Raw genomic sequence first — 26,609 nt, 5'->3', positions numbered from 1 at the left:
AAATATTTCCTTGATCAAAAAAGATTTATTTGAAAAATTTCTTTTCAATTGAACTTTTATCAAAATCAAAAGAATTTTTTCTTATTTGAATTTTAAATTATTTTTTTTTTCAATTAAACTGAAATAATTCCAAAATTAAATATTTTTTCCAACCAATTAAAAATCTTCTCATTACAAATAATATTTTTCCAGCTAAATTTAATATTTTCCGCTGCGAAAAAATCATTTTCCTTCCCATTTCCAACTTCACGTGAAAAATAAAATTATTTCCCTGATCAAAATGAAATTTTCCCCATAAACCAAAAGACAAATTTTCCGATTAAACCGTGTAATCCACTTTTTTTTTTTCACCAAAAAGGATGAAAGTGTGGGGAGAGATGGCAAAAAAAAACGAGGATCCCTGCTGATGATGGGCCACCAGACATATTTTTCGGGGCCACGTAGACACTGTGAAATGGGGCGTGGTGCAGGAAAATCAATAGAAAATTCTTCTTCATTCTACATGATATTTTGTATCATCAATTTTATTTTCTTCGCTGTGCGAATTTTCTTTTTCTTTCGGAAATTGGTAAGAGTGCGTGTGGGAGGAGGAATTTGCCACGTGTCACATGGAAAGCCGTGGGAAAATTCTCTCAACATTTAGGAGATAATGGAGTGCTTATTTTTCCTTCTTTTGAGGCATTTTCAAAGAGCTTAAGAATGAATTAAATAAGTTTTTCCGCACTTTTGTAAAGAAGATTTTGCATTTCTTCTTTATAGTTCTTCTCTTGCCTTCTCTATTTCGTCTTCTTGGGAAATTTAATTGCTCCTCCCGAGAGAATTATGATCAAGAATACGCGATTGTGTACACAGGGAGAGAAATGCAAGAGGAAAGACAGAATTCATCTTCCAAGAAGTTCTGTTTTGTCTTTCGCATCAGAAACGTGAGCTACTGGTAAGGTGAGGGTGATTGATTGCACCAACCGTTTTGATTCACAGTGAATGCTGTGTACAACATAGTACACATGAAGAGCTTTATGTTTATGTGAAATTGATATGCTCTGACTTCTTGTCTACCTTCTTCTGCGTGTGATGGGACAAAAATGGGAGACGTTGCAGTTATAAATCATCAATGAAAATGTCCACAGAAGGAATTTCTATTGTCTTCTACCACGCTGAAGAATAATAAAATGTCAAACAGATCTTCTTTTTTGTGAAATTCAATAATTCTTTCATATAAAAAAAACCAAAAAAAATAAATATTTGCGCAATGTGTGGGTGATTAAATGCAATGGATTTGTGCAAATTGGAAAAAAAAGAGACAATGGATGCAAAATGGATGACCACAGAGCAATTAAATGTAATTGAATATGGGACAGACAGGATATTTTCATGCAACATGGAGTTTTTCGGCATAATTATGTGAAATCACAATTAAAAAGCCTCTAATTTGTCATGGGTCACGTAATAAGTTATTTAATATTAAATGGCATTTAATGGATTTTTGTTGGGGCCATTTAGGGTGGAGAAGAGAGGTCCATTTGGTACAAAGCATCATCCCCATTTTCGCTTCAAAAGCTTCAATTGGATTAAAATTAAATTCACACAGAGTCCCGGGGAAAGACACTAAATGGGTTAAAAAGTCTCTCGAATGGTTCTTGAATTTTGAAAGAACTTTTTGCATAATGGATGGTGCATAAAGTAAGTAACCTTAAGGGTTGGGAGGGGGGGGGGGGTGGTGGCTGGTGAATTGTGGTCTAAATCCCATCAAATTTAAAGTATACATACATATAAGATATTTACTGCTACTCAATTTACATTTTGAGAGCTTTTTCGAGCTTTCTCCAGCTTTTCCAGATCATTCAACATGACCAAAGTCGGTCAGTTATGTGGAATGCAAGTTTTACCAAGAGTTTGTGTGCTAAAATTAAATTTATTGTAATAAAATGGAGTGCATTGAGCCATTTCCCAGGCAAATAAACTCATGATAAATCACAGAAAAAATCATCTCATAAAATAAATAAATTTGACTTTCAAAACGAAGGAAAAGTCGATAAAAACTCCATAATTCCATTCGCAATTCAGACTGATAGCCAATTTTAATCCCTGTTTTGTGAGAAACTTTTCCAATCATTTGAAGGAGATTTTTCTCACACCTCACAACGATGAAAGGAAAATCCGCCACCCCTTAAATCTGGATAAATTGTACGAGGAAGAGACAAGGAAGAAATTTCTGTTGATGGCCTATAAAATTCAAAATTGATACACACACACATAATTTCTCATGTTTTGTATGAAAATGTTCCAACAAAATGGCATGAAGGGTGTATTTGTGTATATAGCGAGGATATTGTGTGCCCCTTTAGGGCCAAAATGGGAGGCAAATTTGGGGGCGCGTGTGACGGTATTTGAGAGGAGTTTCAAAGTCAATTCCCCGAGCAGGGAGAGTTATTCTTCCCTCGAATCCTCAATATTTCATCCCCAACCAAGCTTCCCATTCCACCCACATAGCGCTCTAGGATGAAAATTTCATCAGAAAATATACATGTACCTCATGAGTCATGGGCATCTTCAATATTGTATGCGAAGGAGACAAGCCACCCACACCCCCTTATTCTACCCACTGGGATCCCACCTTCATACACCATCCATCACCCCTTTCTGCCGTCTAAGAGAGAGAGGAGGTCTATAAGTGGCGGAGAACATCTCCACAACACCAAAGTTGACGAGAGAGTTCGTGATATTTCAGTGATGCAGCAAAAGTATATACTCATCGCAGTAAAGAAGAAGTATCCCAGGGATTCATTGTCAAAAGGGACGAAGACAATCTCTGAACATTCAACGTGCGTTGCCAATGGAAACGAGAACGAACCCTCATGGAAAGTTTTCTTTCTTTTTTTTTGGAGGCAATTCCGGGAAATCCAGGCAGGGTGAAAAATCGTAACGGCGCAAAAACATATTGACGAGGAAAATATATATACAAAAGAAAATGTCGGTGGAAATGCTGCGAAAATGCATGACTACCCCACACATTCATCTTTCCCTCTTTCACATAAATTCGCAAACTTCTTCGCCACTTTTGTTCCACTTGCAAAATGTGGTTTGTGAAATTTTCACGAATTTTCCCAAGATTGAAATTTATGAGTTGAAGTTTTTTTATACGCGATGTTTACTGGTGCAGCTTTAAAGGGAATGGGGGGCTTTCATGGAGAGCTTTTAGGGGTAGTTTTTTTAACTGGAAATTAAATATGATTCTCATTTTTTATTTGAGAGAAAAAAACTAGTTGAGAAATAATTTATGACTCTATTTTGAAATTTATTTGAGTTTTTATTAGTTTATTTTTCAATTTTTTTATTGCATTTTTATGCTGCATTATTTTCTATTTTTTTTTTTGAATTTCTGAGAAAAATAATAGAGTTAGATAGTAATTTTTCATAATTTGTAACGTATTTTAATGTGACAAACTTTGACATACAAATGTCAATTTTGACATTTAATATTTGACATTTTTGACAGTAAATAAAAGTCAATGTCATGAAAGATGAAACAATAATTTTATTAACAATATAACAAAATTAAAGAATTTTTCCCAGCCAATCTTGACATTATATACTTGATTCTGACATCTGTCACTTTTGATTTTAAATAATTTGTTAAATAGTTTTCATTAAAAAATAGTAAAAATTAAAGAAAGAACTTTAACATAAAACTATTTAATACAAAAGAAATATAAAAGAATTTTCCTCATTCTTTCAAAGTCTGACCTTTAAAAATTCTAGACTCCTGTCAATTTTGACGTAAAATATCTGTCACTGTCAAACTTTAAACTTTCATAAAAAATACCTCCCTTGTTGATTTCCCCAAAAGGGTGGAAGATAACTTAAAATTCCCCGAGCGTTTGGGGTTGAAAATATGAGGAATATTTAATTCGCAAAAAATTGCAAAAGTTATTTCTTCCAATGTTTGCCTAACTTTTTCATCCCCCATGGCGCCCCTTGAACTTTTCCACCTCTATGTCGATGATTCAAGGGTTTACTTCCACCCTCATTTAGACACATGCACACACACACACTTCAATCGTCATTGCTCAAAAGCTCCCATTTAGGGATCAAAGGGGAGAAATAAGAGTTTTGCAAAGAGATTGAAGGTGTGCAATTTCACACACTCCCCTCACCGCGTGAGGGATGAATTGCAAGCACTTGAAGCGATGTCTGCATTGATTCAGTGTTGTCTATTTTGGAATAAAAAATACCTACGTGACAATTTTTCGCATTTTAGCCCAACACCACCCCCACCCCCAATATGGGGGGTTTGTTTGTTGAATTGGAAAAAAAATCGCAGAATCGACACGCCCCACCAAGCTTCAACATTTTGGGCGCAATCAACTTGAAACGTGCAAACATTTTTATACGAATTTCTCATTTTTTTGTCGGTGCCTCCATTTAGTTAGGGGAGCCCCTCAGACCATCAACCATAAAAAATTCCTTCCTGTGTGTGAGCCATCAGCTAAAAAAGCATCAATTTATGCCATACTGCACCATGCTCCACAATGTATACACAAAATCACTGAAGTCTGGTGGGTACGCGCAGCAGAAATTGTTACAAAACACATCCAAAATAAAAACAGAATGGAGAAAGAAAATTACTGCCAGCAACTAAATCATATTGTGAGAAATAAAAAGATCCTCGTCACACCGGATATTCATGTTAAATGCATTTATAACAAATTCATTTATCACACAACTGGCACTCAATTAGCTTTAATTATTTTGGGGTTGTCGGGATGTTCGCGCGATGGGGGGAAGAGAGGGGCTGAGGCAGTTGAGAAAAAATCATTTTATTTTATTTCATTGGCATAAGAGAATATTTCCCCATATTGAGAGAAAAATTCAAATTTCGTGCAGCGGAATTTTCGTGAGCTGGGAAGCCCCTCGTGCGGAGACAAAATGAAAAAGAAGGAATAAAGCCAACACAATTTATTTTCCACATGGCCCACAATTCTCTCCTCACACTCCCCGGAAGAATCCGCAGAAGACAAAGGAGACACCAACAGTGAATGAGACATTTAACTGAAGCCCACCAAATTACTCCATTTGGTCGAGTGGAAAATCATATCATAAATTTTCCATCGAAATGGTACCCTCAATCGATTTTATTCCTCACTCACAAGCTCTTCGCCTCCCCAAGAGGAAAAGATTCTCATTTTGCAAGAAAAGAAGATGCTCACAGCGCAAGAAGAGAGAATGGATTTTTGCAAAGGGGCAAAAAGGGAATGGAAGTTGATAGTTAATTGCAAAAATGTGCAAAGAGATCTCCAGTGAGGAGTCTTTTTATCTAACACTTTGTATTCTCTTTGATACATTACACCGTAAAAGTTTAAAACACTCAGAGGAAAAATTTCTTTAGGATTTTTTGTTTGAGTTTGAAAGGTAAATTTGAAGACTTTTTTTCTTCTTTTAAACTCAATCTTGAAGCTTTCAAATGCGATGAAAAACTCGAGGAAAATTCTTAGATAAAAAATGATCAAATAAACTTAGAAAAGGAGTTCAAATAGTGACGTCATTTCTTGCATTTTCAAGCGTACTTTCGTCAGATTTTCCCCATCTAATCCCAATAGAAAAAAGAAAAATCTCTTTGGCACCTTCCTGTTGTTCTTTCAATGCAAACTAATAATTTTCCTCTCAGTGCACAAAAACCGTAGAGAAGGCAAATAACAATTGCCTCCTTGTCTTTCACACTCACAACGCAGCATCCGCGGTTGCTGTGCCATGCTTTGATAGAGCACCACACAAATTAAATGGGAACTCGGATCTCTTTTGCGCCACACACAAAAGATGTGAGTCAACTTGAGGAAGAAATACAATCACTTCGTATCGCATTCCCAATGTATGTTTTCTTTTCCTCGCACCATCACCGTGTGGTGCAAGCGAGATTGGCAAAACGTGAAGGTCGCGTAAACCACGACCCACGACTTTCTGTGGAATCTTCCCCGTGCTCTGTGGGATCAGCTTGAGAGATCAGCAGCACGTTGAAAATCTCTTTCTCTCTCCGGCCCTGCCCTCCCCGCTTCCACCCGCCCACACCTTTCACCGCATTTACCCCAGCTTTTGGGCTACATCTTTTTTCTTTTGCATCAAGAGAAAACCCCGAGTGAATCTTCGCAAGAGTGATGCAGTGAATTGTGCTGACTCCGCTGCACGTTCCATCCTTGAGTGCACGAAAAATTGTGTGCGAAAAAGGTGAAGAATATTGCTCCAATGCTACAAACTCACGACTATTTCAACCAAAAGGTGGATACACTTTGCGAGAAATGATGAAGGTGCTGCCCAAGGGGGTTAATAACTAATGAAATGAGAGAGGTTCTTAAAAATTTAGTACTAATTCACATAAAAAAAAGAAGTTTAGATGAAAATTTAATGATTTTTTGAACGTTCTCTGGAAGCTGTATAAAAAAAATTAATTTTTTTTTGTAGAAGCCTAATTAAAACATTTAGTACATTTTTAGTACTTCGCATTTAAAAAAAAAAGTTTTGATGAAAATTTAATGATTTTTTGAACGTTTTCTATAAAGCTATAAAAAGATTTTAATTTTTCTTTGTAGAAGCCTAATTGAAACATTTAGTACATTTTTAGTACTTCACTTTTTTTTAAGTTTTGACGAAAATTTATGATTTTTTAAACGTTCTCTGGAAGATATAAAAAAGATTTTAGTTTTTGGTTAGAATCCTAATTGAAATATTTAGTACATTTTTAGTACTCCGGAATTATTTAGAACTTTATTGTGATTCAATAGAATGAAGAGAACAATATAATTTATCCTCTGATGAAAAAGAAGTTTTTAGCTAAACAGAGATAATGTATACGGAATATTTCTAATAGAATTTTTAGTACACAACCATGAATATGTGTACTAAAACTATATTTTTATTTTAGATTTATTTTGTAATTGTATTAATAGTTCAAATGATTCTCTGGAAGCTATAATAAAGATTATAATTTTTTTGTAGAAACCTAATTGAAATATTTAGTACATTTTTAGTACTTCTCATTTATTTAGAACCTCTGATGAAAAAGAAATTTGTAGCTAAATAGAGATATTTATATGGAATATTTTTAGTAGAATTTTTAGTACACAACCATATAAGGTACTAAAACTATATTTTCATTTTAAATTTATTTTGAAATTGTAAAAGTAGTTAAAAAGACTAAAAACAACAAAATTAGCTAAAAATGAGCTAGTCAGACATGTACTAAATGTTTTTTGCTCAAGACTCACACAATTTTATGTAAATTATCTACCCCTTCTTGAAGTAACGTGAAGGAAAGCTCGCGAAAAGCACAGAAAATGTACAAATTCCCAAACACACCTTTCTGTATTTTTTTTTTACAGCAACAACACCCAACAGATCACGCCCTTCCATTGAGCCACAATATGAGGATTCTTTTGAGAACGATTTAATCCCATGTTGCGACTTTTTTGTTGCTTTCCTTTAATTCCAATTGGATTCACGGCACTCAACACAATATTCTCATTTGTTCGACCCATTCTCATGTGTTTACATTAATTGGCGTCAATTTCAGCATTAAGAACTTATATAAATTTCAAAACGGAACATACCGTGGAGAATTTATGTTGCACAGAATGGGGAATGAATTGAAAATACTGTGAGGAAGTATTGCTGGATTGATGATAAAATTCAAATTAAAAAAAAAAGTAGAAGAAGAAGCACCCAGAGAAAATCAAACTCATCATCAATTGGATGTGAAGTAATTTGGTGGGCAATCATACCCATAAACATCCTGTGTCTTGCCCATTTTTTTTTCGTCATAATATAAAGAAAAAATCCTCAACTCTCCGTTGTAAGATTATGTATAAAAGTGTATGGATGGGATGGAAAACAAATGGATGGAGAACATTATCTTCTCCAATAATAGCAAAATTGAAACCACATCATCATCATTTTCAATTCACAACACTGCGCCAAGATCCATTTCATTTCAGCGCCTCTCATCATGGGTTGTTTTGCGTGTGAGAAATGAAATGATGTGTGCAATTGAGCTGACTCTCTGACCCGTCCGTACATAATGTTAGACTGACTCGCCTAATTCCATTCCATCTGCCCAACAGTCGGGGGCATACAAGTAGAAGAGGGTCCTGTCTTAATTGACTTGGCCGCCCGGAGATGCTTTCCTAAATACGTTCACACGCACCCACATATGCCACCACATAGCTACATATAGAAATATTTTCCAACACAGACAGTGAAGCGTGAACGCAATTATTTGCTTTAACACACTTCTTGGCCATGAAATTGACCACAGAGGGACACGCGGGCCTCAGCAGCAATGATCCCATGAAGGTTCATGCAATTGATTTTTACTCAATTTCACACAATAATTTCCCTTTGCAACATTAATCTTTGCAATCTGCAGCATCTGTAGTCTTTGCTTCTCTGTTAGCATTAAAACAGCCATTGAAAAGATTTATTTTTAAAATTTAAAAAAAAAATTGAGGGGAGTAATAGATAAAGTTCTGGGTCTTTTTTCGTTTAGATAATTATCTCACTAGATGGCTCTAAAAGTTCTGTAGAGGAGAAAATATTTTATTTCTTTCATACTTTTGCAATTTCTTTCTCTCTCTTTTAAAGATTAAAACAATGTAATTTGGAAATTTGTTTGAGAAATTAATAATTAGCTTGAGAATCTATTGTTTTCAAAAATGATTTACCCACTAGATGTCTCTGAAAGCTAGCTAGTCCCTCTAGTGGAGAAATTTATATACTTTCCTTTCATTAATTTTTTTTTAAATATTCGAGCTCTTATTTTAAGTATTTTAAGGAAAAAAATCATTAGGAAAAACATGAATAATTATTCTTCTTTTACAATAAAAATTATGCTTCTTTTTGTAATAAAATTTCTTCGTTAGATGTCTCTGAAAGATAACAAAATCCCTCAAGTGGAGAAACTTTGACAATTTCCTATTGAATTATCGTATTTTTATCCGCTTTAATTGTTCAGTAATTAAATAAAATAAAATAAATAGACAACAATATTTATTGAAAGAAAAAGTTGCTTTCTATATAAAACAAATTCCCACTAGATGTCTCTCAATGCCCACAAAACCCTCTAGTGGAGAAATTATTTTTTCTTTTCCTTACAGAGACTTTTTTTTATAAAAAAAAATCTCCCTCAAAAGAGCAAAAATTTGATAAAGGAACCACAAAACTAAAATTTAAAAGAATATAAGTATTTATGAATTTCTTCAGCATTTTAACCATTGGAGTGACCCCATAAACAATCAATCATCCATATAATTTCCGCTTTGGAAGAAGAAGAAAAAACACGATCCTTATTGCTTTGTGTGTGCAATTATAAATTTCACCAAAATTATTCCTCGCTTGGGTAATTAACATAATTACACGAACATAAATTAACATATATTTAGAAGGTTCCGCGCGCCCAATAATTCATAGATAATTACAGTCGAAATCGTGCTCATGGAATTACTTCTCGATTGTTTCGACAATATTGCGTTTTACTCTGGAGGAAAAACAGAAGCTGGACAGTGAGACAGAGGAAGACAGAAGGGAGGAAAAGAATAATAGTGGTTTAGAAAAGCGCAACATCATGCAAGAGATGATTTCCCAGGGATGAAGGTGACAGCACGTCCCTGGATCAAGCAGACTGCCCTCCCCACAATGCTGCAGAGCACAGCTGGGTGAGTCATTTAGCAGTCATAGAGCGACGTTTCTCCTCAGCGAGGAGGAAAAGAGATCTGGGAGGTGGAGCGAGAATTTTTGCCTTTTTAGAATGATGGGAAGCACCCAGTATGTGGCCAGTAGTGCTCCATTCCACAAGGCGACGTCTTTATTGAAACTGACGGCAGGGCACTCACAGTTTGTGTGCTGAGAGAAGAAAGCCGAGGGCCCTCTTCTGCATGTCATCGTTGTCAGAAAATTGTTATTTTTCCCAACATTGCCAACTCATGCTGTCCACCCAGCCACGAAAAATCCAGACCTTCACAGCCTCACAGTATATGTAGAGAATATCTATCTCCACGAAAATGTTTGCTCTTGCAGTTGAAACCGTTGAGATATACAAATTCATGGGACATTTAGCACATTTCGCAATTAATAGCGTGCAGATCGGAAATTTCTCACGCCCACGACATATCAATTGAGTGTGCCTCTCATCAAGCCCATGCACAACATGGCATGAGAGTAGCCATAATAAGAATAAACACAGCATGAGATTTTGAGTGAGTCCAAACTCCCGAGCTCGTTATCATGCAACAGTGCAGTTCAATGGTCTTATCCCATTGTCCGGCATTTGCATAAATTCAGCGACTGTCGCACAATTTACCAACCATGCATGGCCTCACACGGCGGAACTCTATTTTGGATTCCCGATGTTACGCTGCGAGAAAGCAGAACCCACACCGGGACGGGAGACAATTCAACAAAACTTTTCATGAATTCAAAATGATCAAAATGTTGCAACATTTTGTGTTCACAGAAAGTTTTCCGGGAGCTCCCAAATTAATTTGATTGACACAAGTTTTTCCAAATAATTTTCAATTGAGACGAGAGACTGAGTTTTCCGCAAATTTACAATTTATTTATCAACAACAAAGTTTTTTTTTACTCTATTTTTCCTCAAAAATTTTCCAACAATTTATTCGTTTGAAATTGAATTTATTTTGTTGAATGTTTTGTAAGGAAATCTTTTAAATTAATTAGGAAAAACTAAATAAAATCTTTATAATAAGAATTGAAACTTCATAGAATCAAAGCTTAAGAACAAGAAAACTTACGAAAAAACTTCAGAAAATTCCACAAAGTCTCAAACATTATAAAATTTATTTGAAAAATTAGAAAGAAGAAAAAACGAAAACAAGGAAGGAAAATAAGCTTGAAAATTATTAGTTTTGTTACAAAAAAAAACACTAAAAATAATTCTTTGTCTAATCTCTAAATAATCTAGAGAGACATTAAACTATCTCTAAACGTTCTCGAAAATTTTCCTAAATTCTTTATATTAAAAGATTAATATTGAAAAATTAGATAAAAATTTTATGGAACTAAATGCTCAAAGAATAAAGGCTTAAGAACGAGAGACAATAAGGAAACTTTTGCCGTTTCAAGAAGTTTTTAGTCAGAAAAAATATAATAAAAAAATTATCACAAAAAATTTGAAAGAAAGAGCAGAGAAAAATGGAAGAAAACGTGCTTGAAAAACGATTAGTTTTATTAACTATAAAATATCCGAAATAATAGTTAAGTATTTAAATTTTAAGAGAAGAGTTTAATGATATTTTCTCCTATTTTATTTTGCTCCTAAGAATCGTTCTAATTGTCAAAAATTTGCCTTGTTTTTAAATAAATTTTAAAGAAACGTTTAAGAACATTTCAAATCTTTTTTTTTCTGAAAGAATAATTCTAACCGTTAAAAATAGATAATTTTAAAGAATAATTTTACAAATAAACTAAAGAACTTCTTAGGAATTTATTTTTCATTCTAATAAACGTTCTAAATTTCCCAAAACTATTCCCCTTATCAATGACCTCTCAGTTCTAATAGAGAAAATAATTCTAACTTTGTATTTGTGTGCAAACATCCGCAATTGCTTAATTTTCTAACAAAGTTCCTTTTAGCAAAATGTCGATAAATTGCGATAAATGAAGTACCCTCTACAGAGAATCAAACTTCCGCCCAATATATTCTTAGAAAACCCAACAGATCTTCTTCTCATCAATTGAAAATCCCCTTGAGGAGTCTTCTCTTGCATTTTTCAATTAACATTCTCCAGAAAATTTCCTTCTTTTTCTCGCACTCAAAAGTGAATGAAGAAGATGTGGAAAAAAAAGAAGTCTCTCCACTGACTATTTTTCTTTTGCTTTTGAACTCAATTCACGCTTATTGTGTGCAACCAATTTATTAACTCGGATAATATTCAGCAGACCCTCATTGTCTTCATCTTTTTGGGGGTGAGAAGAGCGATGCTTTTTTTTCTTCATCTATCGCGGGATATTCTCTTTCAACTGTGTGCAATGTAATTGAGAAGTTATGGAGAGTTGTATGTAGCCTCCAAGCACCAACCATTGTGAGAGCTAGCTGATTTTTCACTTTGAATTCCTTTTTTATCTTTAAATTCCGCTCACAATTCATCATCTGTACATACCACTGAAGCTTCCTCCTCTTTGGGGGTGGAGGAAGTTTGCGCATTGAAGAAGTACACAAAAAAAGAGGAAAATAAGAAGGAAAACACCGAGCTAAGATTAGCCAGAATGGATGGCAAATGGATGGTGCAGAAATGGCGCGAAAAAAGGATCCTCACACCAAGCTTCTCCTTTTTTTTCGTGGAACCTCCTGGCTATATGAATGGCTTCCACACGGCGAGGCAACAACAAGAAAAAAAATATATAGTGTCGGACAATATGAGCAAAAGCACTGAGAGGATATGAAAGAACCGGAAGTTGAGAATAAAAGTCGCTACGATGGAAAAACAGGGTGGAATGTTCGGGGCAAAAGAATGTTTCGCACAGAGAGAGAGAGAATGAGAATCTTGTAGAAAATATTTTCCAGGGCATTTTTTTTTGCATTCCCCTTTGCGCAAAACAAACTGAACTGAAGCAGAAAACAAGGAAATTTTGTATGTTGAAGAGAACTACATATACCCTCCGTTTGCATTGTCCTGGCCATTATTATTAATTACCCTCGCATCCTTTTTAGTTCCTCAACTACTTCCTCAATATAAGTTTTTGTTTTTTTATGATGTTGTTATGAGCGCTCAATAGAGCTTCATTTCTCTCGCCTCTGGCATTCTCAAATGGACGAACAATAAGGCCACACAAACTCCTCGCAAAGTAATGATCTAATTTTCATTTTACAACCTCTCTCTCTCCCCTATCTTATGTGATGTGCCTCCTCCTCCCAATCGACCCAGCTCACATGTAAAGTGTTCACAATTGCCCCTTAATTGAAAGTGAATTATATTCCTCCTATCATCGCTATTAATGCAATTCATCGCACAAAATTCCCGCAATGATGCATCGACGAAGAACGCTTCATCTCCATATAAATTGTCATCTGAGCCCATCAATGCACTTATTGTTGAGCATGGCCAAAAAAGCCCTCCAGAGAAAAACACACACAGGGTCATAAAAAAGTCGAGCTCACGATAATTATGATCTCACAGAAAATGCCTTAGAAAAGAAGAAGAGAATCCATGGCGGGATTAACCTTGTACCAAGAAAAGGGCAAAAAATGAAACCCTTTTTTTTCTAAAGTAAAAGAGAGAATGAGAGCACACTCGTAAAATTAAGTTGAAGCGCATTATTACATGAGTAAGCCTATTTGATACGTTCACAGAAGGAATTTTCATCTAAACTGTGAGTGGAATTTTTGACCCATTGCCTCTGAACTGACTCTCAGCTGAAGACATTTGGGCGAGCATAGAGAATCATTAAATTACAGCATGATTAAGCTGTTTGATTTTTCAATGAGAGTTTGTTATTTTAGGCTATTTTTTGGAAATTAGAAGATTTCTTTCTTCTGCTTATTAAAAAAAAGTAGGCCTGATGAAGAGGGAATAAACCTTCGAAACGTTACAGACAATTTGTGTTTGAGAAACCGCTGAAGATCGAAAACCGCGCCCTCCCACACCACAAACTATCATTCGACCGCAATCCACCCACCAAAAAAAAAAGACTTTGGCACTGAGACTGCGGCAGACGCATGAAAAACCTTAAGATTTTTTTTTGCAAATACTAGCAATTATTTTTAATTAATCTTAATTTTTGGAAAAGAAATCTAAATTTTAAAATAAAATTTAAACTTAGAACAATTCGGAAAAGCTTTTAAATGGATAAAAAGATTAAGCAGAACGTCGCTGGAATGCTGCAGAGCTCTTAAATTTATTCATAGAATCCTTAACTTTTTTATAGCCACAAAATTCACACGATTTTAGGAAAATTATTTATTATTTCCTCCCAATATTTCAATTAAAAATTCTACTTAGAAATTAAGAAAATTATTGAAGGAAAATTTAAAAAAAATGCAAATAATTTTCCTCAATTTACACGAATTCTATATATAAAATTGCAGCGATGTTCTGCTTTATTTTTTTCTCACAATCTGTCAAAATATTTATAATTGAAATTCTAGATGGAAAATCAATGAAAAATTCATAAATTTCCTGAATAAAAACCAAAAATTCCGAATATTTTTTATTTCCTCAATTTCCCACCAACAAAATAACCTAATTTTGCAACCAAAAATCTCACCCCTAAATACATTGTAAATTCCCAAATTTCATCCCCTCTAAAACCTGATTACAAATCCCATTAGCTTACGAAATCCAAAACCAAATTTGTAATTAGATTTTCATTGCAAATACAATTGCAGAAAATTATTCTCTCTCAATGTTCGCACGTAATAAGCCCTGAGCTTTAAATTTTTGCCATATGCAAAACTAACCCCCTTAAAATACATATGCGGACTTAATTGAATTTCCGAAAATGGTTTGTTTGCTGTGTGGTGTGTACCCACATAACAAGCGCATGACCCCTTTTTTCCCTTTTCTCTAAAACCCTTTTAAATGGAGGGTCGTCGATGGGTTAAGACGTGAATGAGTTTATTTTTCTTTTCTAAAAAGCGACATTCCCAAATTCCAAGGCTGCAACTAATCATGCTCAATGAGTCGCCCTAAACATGCAGACTTTCCTTTCTCAATTCTATGCTGAGCAGCAGCACCAGCAAAAAACAGGGCGAGAGGTGCATTATTAAGCATAAATTCCCCTGTGTGGAAGCTGCGTTGTAAATTGGTCGGCCATGTGCCAGGCGCAGCGTAAAATGACGTCAGGGACGACATGGGGTGTTATTTGAAGGGGTGAGTTTTATGTAGCATAAATATAAATTTCTCACACAGTGCCTGGCGTTGGTAAATAAATCATAATAATCATCTATGGATCTCATGTTGCAAATTGGATATTTGCCGGGTACAATGGCAGAGGCACACCAGTTTCGGGGAAAATATTGTTATTCATGATCGAATGGAAGAAAATATCCAAGAGGCGCAATTTTCTGGCTAAAAACATGGAGGGGATGGCGCATTTTTTTGACGGAATATTTCCCAGAGATTCATACAACACCCAAAACGTTGTTTCATCAACAACATGGAAAAGCCCCACCCGAGAAAAATGAGAAATGGGACACTTTTCGGGGGCTGTGCTTGATGGATTGTCTACAGCTTTTGACGGGTAGACAATTCCGACAATTCTGAGGTATAATGTAGAGAATAAATTCAGGGAGAAGTTTTAATTATTATTATTTTATGAAAATATTTTTGAAAATCATTAATTTTGATCTAAAAACCCCAAAGAAAGAGTAGAGAAACAATCAAACAATCTTAAATGCTTTTTAAGGGTTTGATTACATTTTTAAGTCAAAAATTGTATTTTTGACAATATTTTAGAACGAATAAAAAGCTTTTTGCAGAGTAAAATAGGCAAAGAAATCTTTATAAATTAGCGAAGAAGATTTTTTAATAATCTTAATTATTTTTTCGAGTTTGGTTAACATGTCAAAATCAAAAATTACTTTTTTAAGTCACAAATTAAATTTTTAAGTCAAAAATTACAGTTTTAAGTCAAAAATTACATTTTTCAAGCGAAAAATGGCATTTTTAGTCAAAAATTAAATTTTTCTGCTCATAAATTGCATTTCTAACTTAAAAAAAAACGAACAAGAAATCTTTTTGTTTCGTAAAATAGGTAATAAATGAAAAGAAAATTCTTATAAAATAATGAAGAAGATTTTTGAGTAATCTTAATGATTGAATAAACATTTTTAACTCGAAAAATACATTTTTTTGATGAAAAATTACATTTTTAGATCAAGAATTATATATATATTTTTTTTTAAAGAAAATATTTAGGAAAATTTATAGCATGAGATAAAAAATATCTTTTTTAACAAGGAATTAAAAAAATTCTCAAGTTTTTGATTAAGAATATTTAAAATATTTAGAAAATAAATAAATATTATATTTATGAGAATTTTTCAAGTTATTACTCTAGTTTTAACTAGTTAAAAAATCATTTTAAAGAACTTCTGTCAATTTATCTTTTCAATATCTTTATGATTTTATTTATTTTATATTATCTTTTGTTATTTTAGAATTCAAGAAATAATTTTTTTTGAAAAGAATTTTTAAAATATTTTCTTACAAAAAAAGCCGTTCCATTGATTACTCCACAAAATTCTCTACATAATTCCTCAAATTATTGTCAAATGTTAGCCGACAACGTCTTGTACAGCGTCAACAATCCATCCCAACCCTTTGCACCCCATGGGAAATGCAGCATCACAAAAAAAACAAGATGGAATAGTAATGAGGAAAAATGGGCTCACCATTGTGTCCGGAATTCGTGATGATCACCCAAAAATCGATGGTTTTCTCGGGTCCCAGCTCCTCGTAGTCCCACTTCTTCTTCACCCGCACTGCTCCATTTGCCTCCACACCCACCCAGATATTCTCATCGCGAATCTTAAATGTCTCCCTGTCCGTTTCCTTCTCCAGCTGGAAGACAATCTTCCCATCGGTATCCCCATCGGTTTCTGTGAATTCAATCCTCTTCGTGGGGCGCACCGCACGCGTGACACGACGCTTATCACGACGATGGGAATGCTGATTGATGGCATCGTGCGAGAGGTGCTGCACAATCATTGGCACAGGCTCCGGGGCGACGAATTCAATGAGAACTCTCGCTGGTTTTGCACTGGCAAGGCTGGGGCTGCGTAGATCGTGCGCCTCGACGTCCACGAGGATTTCCTGCATATCTGGTTCATTGGCCAGAAGGAGTTCTCCCGTTTGGGGTACAATGATGACGTAGTTGCTGGGGGTGAGAAGTTTGTAGGCCACCTTATCTCCATCCTCATCTTTTGCCTCCACATGCCCGAGGCGACTGAATCGTGGCCAGGACACCGTGGAGTTCCCATGGAGGTCGGTACTCTTGATGCCGGCCATTGAGAATTTGTATTCAGGACGCGTAAAGACGGGCCTATTGTCATTTACATCCAACACTGTTACTGCTATCTTTGCAATGGCCTTATTGATACCTTCCGTATCAGCTGCCTCAATTGTCAGCGTGTAGTCCTTCTTCTCCTCCCTATCGAGGGATTTTGCCGTAACGAGGATGACTCCTTCGGACTTCTCACCTTCCCCAATGGAAATGGCATTGCTGATTTTTTGCGTTGTTAAATCCTTCAGTGCGAAAGCCTCGTCATCATTGCCGGAGATGATGCGGTAGCTGATTGAGCGACCACCACTGGCTGAATTGGCTTGCAGATGGGGGATTCCTTGGACAGGAGTTCCGGGTTTTTGGTTCTCCATCACCTCACCCACTGTATCCAATGTTGCTCCGGGGAAACGCAGCATATCCTTGCGATCCATCACGAAGAGATGCAAATGATGGGTTGATGTTGAATTGGGGGTCTCTTCGAGGATCGTCAGGTGAACAGGTTGATTGACAAGCGGGGATAGGTCGCCCGTTGTCATAACCACCCCATTCTCGAGGACTGTAAAGTACTTGGAGTACGAGGTTTCCAAGAGGCGAAAATTCAGAGCTGCTTGATCGTGCTCTGGCTGATGGAAGGATGTTGCATTCGATGGTTCCAGCTGTTTCACCGTATAGCCGGGATATGTGTCATGTGGCAGTACCAGCGATAGGGCATTCTTGGCCACTTCAAAGTCCATCAGTGATGGCACAAGGGGTGCCTCCTCTGCTACGGCCACCACAATGATGGCGAGCATCACCAAACCACCCATCCACCAGTCTTTCTTCTTTCTCATCTTCCCGCCGCCACGTAGCATAGCGGCCAAGTCGGAAGTCCACGGAGATTGAGATCTCCGATCGTGCGATAAGTCAATTGGTTGGAACAACAATGCTCGTGTTGTGCCAATTACACTGCCGTCCTCTTTGTCGGCAATTTGGGGGCTCTCTCTCCTGTTTCTTCTTCTACAGCCCTTGCACCCAAAATCTTATCGCTTCACCCACAATTTTGTCTCACAAACACACCTTTCACCTTTCCCACCGCGTCTACCGGTCCAATTGAAAATCACTCACTCTCTGCACAACACAATTTGTGGTAGCTTAAGCATCATTTGAAGTCATTAGTCCACGATGGGGCATCCGCTTGGTTAATGAAGCCACTGAGATATGGGATCTTCCCACTCTGCACACAACAACACCACGAGATTCGCTGCTCCGTAACTCTACAGCAAAAACATCGCAGCACTATGACACCATTGTCTCGGGCGCATCACCTGAAATTCAATAGAATAATATTTCTTTTAGTGTTGAGCATAAATAGGCAGCATAAGGCAGCATAAGGCATGTGGGTGCGAGGATCAAATTGGGTGTGCGTGTGTTTGTCTCCCTCACACACTCTAAAAACGACTAAAACCCATCCCATTAAATCTCTAAATACGATTAATTGACATGGGGCCATTTATCACCATCGATGCGACACTAAAAGACCCACTGTGACCATTGTCTTGGCGACCACTCAAACGTGCAGCAGATAAATTCAGTCATTTAATCGATTATCTTCTTCGTGGAGAGACTCCATTCAGTTGAATTTATTCCAATAATTGATTCCAAGGTGCCACACGGGCCCCGAACACGTGAGTTGTGTGAAGCATAAAAAATCCCAAAAAATAGCTTCGATTTTTGGCGGGAAAGAACGTTTGATTATTTTTTTTATTGTTGCTTTTAAATTGTTTGATTTTTTTTTAATAAGTGGGAAGGTAATTAAGGAACTCATGAAGAGAAAGAAAAAGGTCATTAAATACCTAGAAATTGATTTTTATAAATTAAATTTAAAGTTTTAGTTTGATTTAAAAAAAAATTGCTAAAAATATCGTGAAATATTTTGAAGGACTTTATTCACATTTGTTCACATTTAAAAAAAATTATGCAAAAATTACAGAAGCAATTTTTTGTTTTAATAAAAAGGCCAAATAAATCTTATATTTTCATATTAAATCTGCTGGGAAAATATGAAAAAAATAATGAACAGAAACACATAAAACATTCCCCATTGTATCTTAATTTTTCATTCAGTTGAATGAATCATATGCGCAACTGCTTCAAAAGGTAATTTTTACCTCGAAAAAGAAAACAATTAAAAGATTTATTCAATGGAAACACTAATGCATATGCTTCTTGCATTGCAGTAATATACCCCCAATCAATGATTTTTTGCTTTGAAAAAAAAAATATTGGAATCTCTAGCGCTTATGCTGCAACTATTCAATGCGTAAAAAGAGAGAAAAAACATAAACCACGCCCCATTTGTATAACTACTTTTCATAAAATGCATGAAGCAGATCACAATTAATAATCATCCACCTTAAAAACTGATTGATAGCACTAGAGCATATGCTTAATACTTCGAATGCATTTTTGCGTTTAATTTTTCTTAAAAAAATTTAAAACCAATGCTTCTAGGTTTTAATCAGTAGTGATTCGATAAACTTTTATCTTGAAACCATCAGTCGAAGCTTTGAAACATATGCGTTAAAGGGGAAATATTGTAAAATGGGAAAATATATTCCTGTAAATCTAAATGGAAAATGGAAGACTTTTTTGATATGTCTTAAATGTTCTTCGAACTTTTAATTACTCTGGACGATTTTCATTTTCTAATTTATCAAAATCATGGGCATGAATAAAAATGAATAGACTCCTTCCTTCCCAAATAATCTTCTTTATTAAAATTATGGGACAAATATATGCAGAATTTAAAAATTAATTAATGAAAAAAATTAAGAGAAACCTTCAGAGGACAAACAATGGAAACAAGCGAGTTATAAATTAAAGTTTAGCAAAAGGTGTTGAAGGAAAAATTGAAGGAGAAGAAAATCCGGCTACGTAAATGCTTGACTAATACGTCGCAAGACTTTTAAATATTATTGTAATATTTCAGAGATGCCTCACTGGGCTGCCTCGAAGTGATAAACAATGATTAAATCAGATTAGTTTTTTTTCTTCATCATCTACAAAACGTGTGACTCTTTGTCTCGCATCAGCAATGTAAAGTGAAGAAGAACGTCTTTTGGGCGAAATGAACTGCGAACGAGGCATCAACACATGAAGTCATTGTTGACGCATTTCCATATAAATGGACTCAATTAGGGGGGTACTTTATACGCGAATAGAACATCCATCATGGCCTTAGGTTTTTAGCGCTCTCTTCGCCAAAAGTCTCCTCGCAGAATCTGATAGGCGCCAAAAAATTCTAATCAGCTTTGCTGAATATTCTCTCGCGAGAATTTCGTTTTTTTTTCCCACAACATTGCTGGGAGGGAAAATGATGCGAATGAGGGGGATAAATAAAATCAATTCGTACGACAGATATGTGGAAGGAATGGTGTGTGGTGAGAAAAAAAAGAACGAGTGCCTCCACAATACTATCAATGACAATAAATTTGCATGATACTATGCCACAATAAATCGATTTCCCCCCATTCCACTATCTGCCTCTATATTTATGTAGCTCCATTGTAACTCATGTTGGACATCAATGATTATAAAAAGGCAACACGGCAACATAGGCGAACCCGCATAAAGCGGCGGATTCATTGATTTTCAGTGCGAGGGGCTCCTCCACTCGTTTTTTCCCACCCATATATGACACCTGTACCCAACATCAACTTGTATGAATAATACATTCAACAAATTCTTCCTTCTGCCCATGCATAGCACGTTTTTGGCGGCAATTGGTGGCTCTTTTCCCTCACAGTTTTTTTTTTCATTCTTCCTCTATCCAACTTCTAAAAGACGCGGAAACAGCCAAGAAAAAAAAAGTCAAGCGAGAGTAATTCGACAAAAAGGGAGGCAGAGAGAGAAGGAACAAAAAGCAACTTTAATGACACTAATGCAGAGAACGAGATGATCATCATGGGCCCCCCAAAGACCTCATACACCTCTTCCTTATGGGATCTCCAAATCTCCATCAGCAATCCAATTGTACCGCGGGGCTCCCCACGAGTCCACGACAAAATCTCTCTTGGACATCTCGGACTCGGTGTGAGAGCCCAATACGGGAACATTCAGGTGAGTTTCTATTATTCAAATATGCGTATAGGAGAGAACATGGAATTCCGCAAAACTCTCAAGAAATTAAGATGTGATTCACTAAATCTTTTGCACTCAAAAAAAAACCTGAGGGAGACGATTTTTATGTGAACTTTATGAGAAATAATTTTAATATTGTAAGAACCTTTAATTAAATTTTGATAAACAATTAGAATAAAAGTTTTTAAAAAAGTTAAAGATTTATAAAGATTTTTATAAGAATCGAACCCTAATTTTTAAAGCTTAGAAATTTTGAAAATCTTTTAAATGTTTTAAATCAATTTTAATCTTTTTTACCTAAAGATCTTTGAAGATTTTTTTTTTTAGTTTAAGGGGTCGATTTTGATAAAAATCTTTTTTTTCTAACAATTTAAAATTTGTTACAAAATTTAGACAGGTGGTGGTATTAAATCGTTCATTCTCGTTCAATTAAAGAAAAAATGAGACTTTTTGTTGTTCCAGAAAAGAAAATAAATAAAAATGATTTTTAAAAAGCCCGGGAAAAGTAATTTTTCTTTGAAAACTCGGTTAAAGAAACAAATAAAATGTCAAAATCTTATAAGATTTTTCCCAGAATACCAAAAATCTTATAACTGATAAATTGTAAGAAAAGAAAAGCAAAGATTTTTATAAAAATCGATCCCTAATTTGAGAATTTTTAAATCTTAGAATTCTTGAAATTCTTTTAAATATTTCAAATCTTTTTTTTAAACTTTCTTTTTCCTAAAAATCTTATTAAAGAAACTTGGTTTAATCAATAGTAAACTCTCTTAACCCTTTAAGGTTTTTTGGGTCATACGCTGACCCAAACATGAAACATTTTATTTGTTCATTTATTTATGAATGTAATTGTTTTTCCATGTTACAAATGCATCAAATTCACGCATAAGGGGTCAAAGAAGACGTTCTGAGTGAGAAAAGTCCTCTAAAAAAATTCCTAGAATAAAAATCGCGATAAAAGAGCGCATTTTTCAATGTTTTTATGTTTCACGTTGGACGTTAAAGGGTTAATCCAGAAGCTTTAGGCAAAGCTATTTTGCTGTATTTTTTTTTAAGTTAACCCATAAGTTCTTAGCTCAGATTTTTCTTTACTAAATATACATTTTTCACATTTTTTTTGTCTCTTCTCTAGCTTAATCTTGTCTGGTTTTGAATAAGAAAGTTATGTTTCAAAAAGAATTTTTTCTTATTCCGGAAGTTTTTCAGATTAAACCTGAAGCTAAAATAATTATCAATTGAAAATATTTTTCATTGTTTTCACGAAAACAGTTTATTCTTAAACGTACATAGTTTTTTCCGGAAGTTATTTATCTAAAAAACAAACATTTTCAACTGAAAAATTTTCCAAAGAATAAATTCCTCATCCTCAAATTTATAATTCCTCTTAAACCAATCTTTCTTTATCTAATTATTCCAGAAGTATTTAAAGATTCTCCATTAAATATTGCAAAATTATGAGCTGATCATGCATAAAATAGACAGCAAATTGGTTAAGTAAACAAAGTCAAGCTATAAATTTTCTAAGAGTGTAAAATGCTCGCAATTTTGTTAAAGCATCTCGCTGAAATTCAAAGTGCTAGTTGCAATCAGTTGAGAAATTTAAGATATGCAAATAAAACGCGACTAGAATAGGGAATTTTCAATGAAAAATCTTTTCATATTACTCCCATGAGAAACTTCAGGCACAGACCACATGAGAATGGGCAAAAAAGCAGATTAAATTTTATGGTAATTAGTTTTGGCATCGTCGCATGATTATTATTTATATTTTTTGGCCACCTCATCTGTGTGTGCGCCTTCCTATCTACGAATTTTCAGAGTTTTTTTTTTTGTATGTAGAAGACAACCACTTATTGATTTTCTTCGTCGTTTTGATCGCGGCGCTTCATTTTTGCCCTGGATGGTGGATTAAGAGACTTGAGAGCTAGATAAAAAAAAATCCCGCACAGTTCGATTAACAAACAACCTCTTCGTGTTTACTTTTGCCACACGAGAGAGAGAGAACTAATCTTTCTGTCCATTCGAAACACATCTTGGGTAATCCAGCGTATATTAATAAAAGACAATTAATACAGGCATTTCACGCTGAGATCGGTGGAATTGATTTAAATGGCTCCTTCTATACGTGCAAGAATAGTTTTCTATTCAACGAGAAAAAAAATGATGGACATTGCCGTGGAAATGTCTTTGAAATGAACGTTCATACACATAGCTTAACAATAAATTGCTGCCTTTTCTTCTTCCCCACAAACTCTACTCTCTAAGAGAGCACCACCTAAATCTCACGAGATTGTTCTTTCCATTGAACCTCAATTCAATACCGCGCATATTATCCCACCTAATTGAGTAATTATTCTGTAGAACTCCAATCACTAATGGAGCAACATTTATCTCGACCACGAGAAAATCTTTCGACAAAACAGTGAAAAATGAGAGCGAAGATGTAGCAAAGAAAAAAGACTTCTAGGAATTTCCAAGCAACATTAATAAAAGCTTTTCTCAGGACCTCTGAGGAAGTTTATTTTTGCTGCAAAGCATCAAAACTAAATTTTCCACACTGTATTCCACGCAGAAATTCAATATTTTCACCCTGATGCATTTCTCGCTGTAAATTCAATTTAAAACCCTGCCAATTCAGGGAAAAATGAAATCCAGCAAAATCAGGCAAGCAAATAGAATTGCTGCAAGTCAATATTTGGGTATACTACATATATGGAAAATGGTGTTGATGTGACATTTGAGGAAGATTTTCCACGATGGTCTTTTCACGAATTTTATATTGCATTTGAGGTTTTCTTATTCAAATTCTCTTTTCTATTTCCTCTGAAAGGATATTTTTTAAGAGATATATTTACAGAAATTCGTTGAAATTAAAATTTAAATATTCTGTAGAATCCTTAAAAATATATTTAAAATTTTCTTTTATCTTTATACTACAAGTTTTAGGAGATTTCTAATTCTTGAACGTTTCAGACTAATTTTTTAATTTTTCTCCAAATAAAATCTTTTTTTTTTCTAAATCGGTTAGCTAAATACGGATAGCTTTAAACTATTTATTCTTGATTACTTTGAAAGAAGCTTTTAAGTATTATCTTCTGATCTGATTTCCTTACCAAGTCGATACAAATTATTTGAAATAAATTATAGAAGAAAGCTTTAAGCAAAAATCCTAACTTACATATAAAAATCGTATCACTGAAACTCAATTCAAAGGAATTTACAAAAATCTTTCCCAAAAAAGCTTTCAATGAGAGAAAATTGAAAAGAAAAAACATAATGATTAAAAAAACAAATTAAATAAATAATAATAATTTTACGTTTTCGATTATACAATAAAATAATACGATTATCGAAAGTTTGCTTAACTTTTTTCAATCGTTATGACCGCATTCCAATTGAAAAGATTCAATAAAATAAAATTATTAAAATATCAATAGAACCCAATTTACGATTTAAGATAATATTTGAAGCTCTTAAAGAAACGATTAAACATTTCGATATAATGTAAAATCCTTATAAAATCAATAGAATATCTTCAGCATTTGCAAATAAGTAAAAAAAACAAATAAAAAGAAGAAAGAAAAAATAATCAAACTCCAAACCAGACACGTTAAAAGAGCGATAAAATCAGCAAGTAAAACAAGAAATATACTCCCCGTGCGTAAGAAATATGTTAAGTGGTTGAGCATAGCGTTGAAAATAATAGGGGAGCAATTAATAAAAATTAATGGAAAACGATTAAAAATTAAAAAATGCCTTGTCGTCTCATTAAATAATTACATTCATATAATATTGTTATTGTGTATTAATAAGCAATCGTAAATGGGATTCGACGGCGAGGGCGAAGTGAGTTTTGATTTTGGTTTCTGTGTCGATGTAGTTGATATGTAGTATTGAATGGGAAGGTGGGGAAACTTTATTCCATAAATATGGTAATTTTGGTAAACAACCCAACATCCACTCGTCTTTGGCATCCACCTTCATCCAAACTCTCAATGGGTATCCCCATTTAATTCCCATCTACTGCGTTCCCGGCCATAGCGCGTCTTCCCAATTTTCTCCATCACCGCGGTATTTCATGTGAATTTCGTTATATATCTAACAACATAAAATATTATATATAACACGGATATAAAATCGAAAAGCACTTAAAGAGACCAAACTTTTTTTTTCTTCATCTTCTTCTTCAACACCGTAAGACGACTCCCTCCCCATGGAATCTTCACGCTCTCGCACTGTGACAATCTTCTCATGCAAATGAGAATTGGAGTAAATTTCGTGTGATTCCATCTCCCCTCTGCGCATCCACCAACAATGCCCATCATCATCATTATTCGCCACCACCCGAAAGAACAAGCTAGAGCTAATGGAGGTGACGAATACGCGCATTTCTTGGGGGACGTGACAACAAAGTAGGACAATACAATGTAAATTATTATTAATTATCTCCATGAAATATCGTCCCATTGTCCCACGTGTGTTGTGTATGGAAGCCAACGTCAAGATGCCAAAGCAGGTTCCCACTGAGATCCACCTGACATCCCACCGAGACATATTAAACCACATTTTCCCGCTTAGGAAAATACTTTTAAAAAAATCTCCCTATTGCTCCAAATAATCAAAGTTTTCTTTAAAGAAAAAAACCATGCTGATTAGATTAGTTAAATATCCTCTCATTCAGCAAATTCCATTTTCAAATCTTATCTCTGCCTCTTTCTCAATCTCTGCTGTACTAAATGACTTTTTGAAAAACAAAGAATGACTAAGAAGAAAAATCTCTTGAAATAAACTTGAAAAATTCCGATGATCTTTGTGGTTTATTATCTCTCTCTCAGTCGAAGTTGAGTTGTGCAAAACTAGACAAGAATATAAACAAATAATTAAAAAAAAAAGTTAAACACTCTGACCGATTTAAACACTCAATAAATCTCAATCATGATGAACTTGCTCTGACCTATGAGAAGCATTTGAATAACATCATGTTCTCATTGGGAGTGAGAAAGAAATGAAAATGCGAGAAAAATCAATTGAGCAGGATTTGCAGATGGTTTCATTTTCAATTCTGCGAAAAACTATGCAAAGTACGCAAAGAGATAGTAATGTGACACAATCATGTGGGATGAACAGATGCTGCATTAAATTGGTACACCATTACTCAAGGAATTTTCGTTCGGTAATTTCTGTCGTAAATTTTGAGTTTTTGGCCGTTTAATGCTAAATTATTTGCTATTGATAAGCTTGAAAGCTTTGCGTTCAATTTCTAACGTTAAATTACTTTTAATTTTTATTGCTTTTTGTTACAATTCTAACGATTTTATCAATTAGCTTTAATTTTATAACGTATAAAAATGTTACAAGAAATAACAAATAATAATCAACATTATTTAGTTAGATTTTAACGTCTTTATTCGAAATAAATTTTAGGCATTATTTGTAATTTAAAATTCTAATGCTCTCAGTGTTTGGAAGCTAAATTTCTAACGTTA

The 26,609-nt window shown here is 34.6% G+C and overlaps 1 protein-coding gene across 7 annotated transcripts in view; it reads right to left on the bottom strand.

Annotated features, from left to right (window-relative positions):
* LOC129788572 (neural-cadherin) overlaps positions 1–26,609 on the bottom strand; it is a 273,188-nt gene that overhangs the window by 223,491 nt on the left and 23,088 nt on the right. For all 7 annotated transcript variants that reach the window (XM_055824756.1, XM_055824758.1, XM_055824759.1 and 4 more), the window contains exon 2: positions 16,394–18,308. In XM_055824756.1, coding sequence (XP_055680731.1) covers positions 16,394–17,855 — 1,462 coding nt within the window. In that variant the 5' untranslated portion in view covers positions 17,856–18,308. The remainder of the gene's footprint in view (positions 1–16,393; positions 18,309–26,609) is intronic.

Source organism: Lutzomyia longipalpis, chromosome 2 (genome assembly GCF_024334085.1).
Source record: "Lutzomyia longipalpis isolate SR_M1_2022 chromosome 2, ASM2433408v1".
Classification (NCBI taxonomy): Eukaryota; Metazoa; Arthropoda; class Insecta; order Diptera; family Psychodidae; genus Lutzomyia; species Lutzomyia longipalpis.
This window is presented reverse-complemented; position numbering and strand designations above follow the sequence as displayed.